Consider the following 8,140-nt stretch of genomic DNA (forward strand, 5'->3'; position numbering starts at 1 on the left):
GTCAACTGAGAAGAGGCCAAAGGTCATAGAGCAGTCGGTCTTGTTAAAATACCTTTTAGCCTCCTTCAGGGATATTACGTAATGGCTCTGGGAATAGGTTCGCTTCCAGGTTGGTTGTTTTGTTGTGGACATGAGATGATATATGTGTTCTACTCTGTACCAGATGCATATTCATTACCCTGTTAAAAAAAATCAGGATGCAAAAGAAGTGCTGGGGGGTCAGCATATGTCACACACAAGAGGTCACATCACCTCCTTTGTCATTAGTTTCTCTGTTTCGGAAGGTGCTTCTTCCAGGAAATGATCCTCTCACATGACAACACCAAGGGTTCTCAGCTTATGGACTTGGAAAAAAGGGTTTTTCCTTTGCATAATTTTCTCTTCATTTTCATAATTTGCTCTTCATGTAAAACACATTTTTTTCTTCCTGTACTGTTGCAAAGGTTCAACCCTAAGAACTCAGAGAAAAACTGGGTTGTGCTGATCAATATATTGGAGACATTTGGACATCAATACAATGAGTATGCTGTCTTCAATCTTAATTTTTAATATGGTGATAATAAGTATATTAATTTTCCTAACTTTTGTTCAATAATCTTGGAATGAGTGATGGTGTTCCAGTTTTGCACAGCAAATATGCTTCTCTCTCTTTTATGTTGCCATTGATCACCCCTGTGCTGTTTCTCCCCCTAGATTTGTTCTCCAGTCTCTACATTTTCCCTTCCCTCACACCACTGCACTGTAAAATTCATCCTCATTCCCCATTTCTACCAGACTAACTGTGCACTCTACCTTTTATCAGTCCAGAACTGTTGAATTAATAAATTGATATTGACGAGCTATCAGCCAGGGGGATAAATTATTTGGGTGCAGAAGGCTAAGGTCACATGACTTTTAGTACCTAAGTTTGTGTAATTATTCCCCATGAGAAGAATCACACTCTGGTGCATCCCCGGCCTGCTTGTGATTGCATTTTACCATCACTATTTACGCAAACGCGCAGGAACCTGAAACATGTAGCAGTATTGAATGTAGATTCTATAACACTGATTGTTGAATAGCTGTTAGCATGGCTACCTGGTGAAACGCAATGCAAAGCACTGCGGTGAGGCTCTGTAACGAATGCAAATGAGAGGTACAAACTGGGAGGGAGACAATTTTATAAATGTAGGGGCCAGCGTGTGTGTCCGAGTGCCAATCATGGAAGTGCTCTTGTTGCCCTCTGGTCATTCCTGGCCTTTTGACCCTGGCCATGGCCTAAAAGTCAGAGGTCACCAACCAGGGTCGGTGAGGATAGGCGCAAGACCCCAGTCAGGGATGCGTTGCCATGACAACACTTTGCTCACTATAAGAAGAGAGATGGGGGTGTTTTGCATGGTGAATGCTGAGATCACACACAGAATCACCAAAACACACATCACAACCAGGATTATTTGGGGGGGGGTTGCTCAGTGTGGGTCAAGCTACCCCAAATTGGTCTCCTCACAGCTGGATGATGATAATTTGCAAGAGAAGTCATATCTGAAGATGTGGCTGCACAACCCTGCCATTTTGTGCCACTGTGATATAATGGAAGTGTCTCTAGAACAGAAAAAAAATATCCCATAAAAACAGCATTGGGAAAAATTGAGATCAAAAATATAGATAATTTTCATGAATTTTGGAATTGCTCAAATGTCCGGTCACTGTATGACACGGGCCTGAATAATAGAAGGGAGAACGGAAGAAAACTTAGTCACCATAATGTCCAAAAAGCTCCTGGTGCATTCGCTTGCACAGTGCGCCATCTAGCGGTACGATAAGACCTCGTCCTCGGCGCGCAGGTCCAGGTCTGCGGCGCGGCCAAAGAGGGGGGAAAAAACCCACTAGTCTGTTTTAGTCTCCGGGGAGCTGCGGTCGATGCCTCGTCCCACCATATGTCTGATCACAGCTGCCAATCAACAGGTCAACGCGACCCCGGGGAGGCAGACACTGGTGGGGTGAGATCAAACAGCGGACCTCGGGGATGACAGATGCAGATGGAAAAAAAAAGGCAATAAAACATTGCTTCAAAGATGGCAATGGTGCACTAGGAGGCAAATTATTGTTAACAGTAATCTGCAGAATAGCGCCTCGTATTCTGATCGATTGACTATTATGGAGCCTTTGAAGCCGAGGTAACGCCAGGCCATTGTTCATAGGAGGACACAACCAGAAAATAGCAGCTGGTTTGGGTCCAACTATAGAGCTTCCTAAGCCTTAAATACTACTTACTTCTAAGCAATCATGCTCTCAAATAGACTTGCAATTTAGAGTTATCCAGGCTGTGGGTCTTTTTAGAGCTCAGGTGCTGCGGAACAATGACGGAAAATAAATTTTAAAATGCTTAACATACCATAAATTATTTACATTTTATGTATAACTGATGTTTTTTTCCTTCATCATCCTATAGGTCTACAGGCTATTGACAAGCTTATTACAGTTTTCAAATATCTGACAGCCACTTTTATCATTAACTTTACAAAATACCAGTAAATATAGTGTTATTCATACTAATTCACAATTAATGAATGGTAGACACACTTAGTGCTATTAGTGGAGGACTGCAAGTACAAAAAATATACCACAGTCTGTCCTGAACTCTATACATTCACTAATTATTTTGAAATCTAAAGCTAAGTGTTTTTTGGCCAAATGAATGTTCTCAGTAGCAGCTATATCAATTATCCTAAAGAGTTGTGGAATTCAAAATGGTTAGTTATTTAATTCAAATCATCTATGTAGTAATACCAAACAACAATCCCTAGCTGTCAAATCAAGACCACTAATATTTCGTGTTGATTATTTTCAGGGGAACTGAGATTACAAATTAAAATGAAAACTCAACCGGGCATATTTTTCAAGTGTATAAGGCGAAATGTAATTTGTGCAACTAGCCAAGACCAGTTTCTCTGAGTAAACACAATGAATGAAGTTCTATCGATTGTGTAATTACAGTTAAGATTTGAATGAATGCTTTTTTAAAATTTATTTAGCTGATTTTATTTTTTTAAAAAGGTAGGGTTGAGTAAATGGGTTACCATGAATTAGACAACAATGTAAATTACAAACTGAGAACCACAACGACCTCATTGATTCTTCAGCAAATTACAAGCGTCGTTCTACGTTGGCTGAACTCTTGTATGTTCAGTCTGTAGTCACATTAATGAAATGTATGTAAGCTTATGGGAATCAGCTTTGGAATGATGTTGTAAATGTCCTGTATTAAAACACGGTCATAATGTTTCATCGCTATCTCAGCAGGACTGATCTTCTTACCTCTCTTACTTACTCTCAGCTAATCAGGAACAAATCTTTGTGCCTTAATCTACGGCCCCCGACACCCTTCCGCTCATCTTATTAGATTAACAAAATGACAAGCACATATGAATACACACAAACCACACACACACAGAGCCCTTGACTTCAGTCGCATTCTTTTAGATAGTTGATCATAAATGTGTATGTGGAACGCTACTGATAGCATTTTCACAATTTTTGTGTTTGTGTGATAAATGAAAGGTTAATTATTTTTTTGATAAATTATATCAAAATTCCTCAAAGATTCATCATCATCATCATCATCATCCTCACTATCAGTCAACAAGCTTCTTAACACCTATGAGTTTTGTTGTTTGAACAAATGCATGTGTAAAAACCTTGTTTTTGAAAGAGATTTTGAGCTATATATGTGTGTGAAATGTAAAATCCTGGCCTTTAACATATTTTGTGTGTGTGTGTGTGTGTGTGTGTGTGTGTGTGTGTGTGTGTGTGTGTGTGTGTGTGTGTGTGTGTGTGTGTGTGTGTGTGTGTGTGTGTGTGTGTGTGTGTGTGTGTGTGTGTGTGTGTGTGTGCAGCAAACATATGCAACCAAATTAAAGCCTTAAAGCTGGTGAATTGAAGGGGATTTGATGCGGAGAGGAATTCATGGGAATTAAACAAATTAGGTCTCCAATTAGCTGCTGGCATTGGATAGGAAGATTTGGTGAACAAAAATTAATTAGATGGATTTGTCATTGTACTAATGAGCAACACCAGAAAACAATTGTGGTGAATAGCTATTGCCTGCTTCCCTTATGCTTTATCCCTCTGGCATCATTGTCTGTTTAGAATCAAGTTTTAGGTCAAATATTGTTCTATTCAAATATTCAATTATTTGCAAATAAGAAGCCCACTTGGGCTGAGACAAACAAACTTCACAAAGTCAATGTACGACCTAATCCTCTTAGGCTGGAGCACTGTGGATGTAAATGCCAACCTTTGCAAGTCAGAGAGGAATGTCACTATTGATGTGAGTCAGGCAGGTAAAAATTGACTTGATTCTTATTATGACAACATGTTGGTGTCACCTTGTCACTGAATATTTCTTGATTTAGATGTCATTTTTATGGCAACTGTTATATGCTGCTTTTGTCATTTTAAAACAATCAAATAAATGTTTTATAATGAAATACATATTGTATTCATTTTTATGGTGATTCAATGTTATTTTCAATGTATCTTTCCCTATTTCATTTGCTGCTAGGTTTCTATTCTGCTAATTCTTCTTTCATCCCACCTCTTCAAGTAATCCAGTATCCTCTCCCCTCCCGCTCTCCCTGCCTCCTTCCGTCTCTCTGCTTCCTCCAGCTTTAACTTCTAATGGTCCCCCTCTTTCTGCAGCAGCGATTACCGATTACAGTGTGTGATAAGCTTCCCATCTCTTGAAACTATTTGGGATTGCTCAGATTATCATGCCTCACACCCTTGGGAGTCAGCTTTGGAAAGCTTGATTTTAGTCTCTTAAGGAAGAAGATTTTGCATTCTGGCAGATTTTGACTAATTAGCATCTAACACCGGGTGGTATTTTAGCTTTGAGCTCACTTTTAGGACTGTCTGCACACACATGCAAGTGCAACCACAGAGGTATATCTGAAACAACTGAGGTAGCTTATTAAAAACACTGCAAGATACGTATTATTTATACAGTATAATTTAATGACATTACAAGATAATATTGTCTTCTTGTTATTCGAAATCATCAGAATATAAATTAAAGAAATGCAGCTTGGTAATAGTCATACATTTAACTTAACAATTGAACAGCCTAAAAATGTAAACATACCAGTTTCTTTACTTGCAGACTATAATATAACATCGTTCACAAGTGCCCTTTGATTGCAGCATCACCTAATGATACATTAAATAACAAATGGGACAGTATACCTAATAATTACAAGCTGCTCATTCTCAAGGTACAGAGGCACGTAGGCCGAGGTGGAGCCCTGTTTGGGGTGGTGCTGTGGACCATGGCCAGTAGAGTCTGGGCGTCAAACAAGATAAAGGCAGAGTTTGGACTTGAGGAAAGCACCAGCAGACTGATCTGTGGTGCTGGGCAAGGGTGGGATGGTATGGGGAGCCCAGAGTGGAAATGGGGATCTGTCCCGCCACCTTGCGAACCCTTCGCCGTGCCCTCCGGCAGTGGTAGTCCCCTTTAGAAAAGTCCTGGTAGTTTGACGGGTGAATCGCCCAGAAGTGGCCTTTACCATTGTCACTTCGGCCCGCTTTGATGAAGCAATCATTCAGGGACAAGTTGTGGCGTACGCTGTTCCTCCAGTTTTTATCCTGTAGCAGCAAGTGAAGAAAAGAAGACGTTTATATCCTGAAAACTAAGTAAGAGCTAAAAATTAGCAAAGGTGGCTGTTAGGTATCACTGATCCTCTTCAGGATGTCACCTTGTCCTGTTGTTGGCAGGGTGTGCGATAGCGTGTCAAGACTTGATATGATCACAGTAAGACACAACACCCTCAGTTACCTTTTTTAGCTCGTCAAACAAGTGACGATTAGGCCAGGTTCAATCTGTTGTTGCACCTGGTAGAGGCAGAGGCAGTTTGCAACCTAGCAACAGGATTACTTTATTTGTGAATTTGCCAACAAGAAGATCATCAAGTGTCCCTGTGAGTACCTAATTGCCTGACCACTCAGACAGATTACATGTGCCAAGTAGGTCACTTAATTTGTGAAAATGGTGACCACATAATGTTTCAGTGAATGAACAGAACATGCCAGTCTTTCGGTACATGGGCTTCTCATTTACTATCCCATGTTCGCCTCATCGGTCGCTGTGAGGAGTTCACAAAGTTACTCTGCAAAACATTTTCAAAATAGTCTCGCAGACCGACATAGTGTCTATTTACTATACGTATTTGTTTCTGTCTCACGGTCTGACATACATTTCTTGGTACCTGCAACCTTTGCTTTCTCGTTGTGCTATATCCTGTATTTCAGCCTGTGTCTTCCAAGCGCGTGGAAAAACACGAGGAAACTGACATGTGCGTACCTTACTCTTGAAGTATGGGTAGTGGTCCATGATCCATTGGTAGATGTCACAGAGCAGCAGCTTCTTCTGCTCTGATGCCAGGATAGCCTTGGAGATGAGCGCGATGTACGACTGGTTGGGTTTGTCCGCCGACTTCTCTGGACTGCTGATTGTAAATATGGTGGTGGTCACTTCCTCCTCCCCCTTCTCCTGTTGCACTTCATCCCCCTCCTTTTCTTTGACTTTCGTCTCTTCGGTCTTTACCTCTGACCTCTGTATCCACGTCTCTTGTTTCTCAGAGTGAATCCCCACCTCTTTGGGTTTAGGATTCTGATGATTTTGCATGTTGTTGGTTGTCTGCTCTGCTTCACGACTTCCTGTCGCTTCTTCTTTAAAACCTTTGACTCCTTTATTGAACAGAAGGTAGTCAATAGTAAAGCTCAGTCCAAGCCTTTCTCTCCCACTGTTGCAGCTGCTTCTGTCCTCCATTGTCATCTCTGAATTAAGATATCTCAGACTCATTGCAGAGGTTTTATTAGTTCCAGACCGGGTGTTGAAAAATTAACAGTTGATGAATGACTTATCTTGAAGAGTCTTCTCAAAATTTTGTGTCTGAATTTCACAGCATGGCTGTTTTCCTTTTAAAGTGCAAGGCCCTTTGTAAACTGAACGCCTCAGTGCCCCTCGCGTCTTCCGTCGAAGTCGTGCTGTTGACAAGATCACAGATAAAGATGAGCCTCTCAACTGTTGTTAACCTTGATGCGCTCACGAGCGACACAGTCTCGACCCGCAGAAATGACGTCAGTGGTTAAGACTAAATACGGATACCTTGTTTAGCAACAATTACTAATTTAATTTCTTCACCTCTCTGATAAACCTGACAGTAAAAAAAAATTCTCAGTATCCAGCAACGTTTTGCTCATGAATCAAAATAGTTGTGCTCCGGGGTTGTGAAGGTGACTGTATTTATATGACTGTGAATTTATCCCTCACAGAAAGGGGCAAAGAAGGCACAGGGGAGGTCTAGGTAGGGGGTCTCAATTGAGGCGGATTATTTTTATTAACCCAAGCAAATCTTTGTAATTACGGGAGATTAAACACTCAAGATTTAGTAAGACATGTCGTGTAGCGGATGATGTTGAAGAATCAAAGGCCTTTCAGATAGCAGTGTTATCCTGTTAACATTGTTTTCTCCATGTGGATGCTGCGTGAAGAAGTGGTTCAATTACCTAAGAGCAGTAATTAAATGAGTCATGTTCGGTGTTTTGGAGACAAAATACATTCAGCTGAGTCTCCCTTCTTGGAAAGAGAATGAATGTACTGTACAAACACTGATGGTCACAAGAAGGACAGCAAAGCATTAGACTGAAAATATAATTAGGTCATTTGCTGGTTGTTGATATGACCTGTTTTAATTTGTGTCCACTGATTTTTAAACTCCTAGCTGCTTTATGCAATGAAAAGTTTTGTGTCAATTGCCACAGGAATGAATTTTTATAGCACATAGTCTACTGATAAGATTCATATGATTGTGACAGGGTTCAACAATTATATCATGAGAGATGAGGTATATGAGTTTTGTTTTTTTTATGAGATGTGTTCTTTTTAATTTCAGTGAACAGTTATGTAAAGATATGTATTGTGTTATTGAATGAAGTTTCACTAATGGTGTACATGACTTTACTATTGACCAGGCCTGTTTGATTTAACTTAACTTCCAAATTATTTAGTACTTTATTTGTTTTTATATTAATTAATGTTTTTTCCCTGTGGTTTAGATTAAAATACACTAAATTTTTAAATTATATAGATTGCTCAAATATC

The 8,140-nt window shown here is 40.1% G+C and overlaps 1 protein-coding gene across 1 annotated transcript; it reads right to left on the reverse strand.

The window, feature by feature from the left end:
- Nucleotides 1-5,162: 5,162 nt before the first annotated feature.
- On the reverse strand, nt 5,163-6,838 carry foxq2 (forkhead box Q2). Its single transcript, XM_068320470.1, has 2 exons — nt 6,338-6,838; nt 5,163-5,622 (listed from the first exon to the last, which is right to left on the reverse strand). The coding sequence occupies exons 1-2, from the start codon at nt 6,836-6,838 to the stop codon at nt 5,248-5,250; spliced, it is 876 nt and encodes a 291-aa protein (XP_068176571.1). The 3' UTR covers nt 5,163-5,247.
- Nucleotides 6,839-8,140: the final 1,302 nt, after the last annotated feature.

The sequence above is a fragment of the Antennarius striatus genome, chromosome 7 (genome assembly GCF_040054535.1).
Source record: "Antennarius striatus isolate MH-2024 chromosome 7, ASM4005453v1, whole genome shotgun sequence".
Classification (NCBI taxonomy): domain Eukaryota; kingdom Metazoa; phylum Chordata; class Actinopteri; order Lophiiformes; family Antennariidae; genus Antennarius; species Antennarius striatus.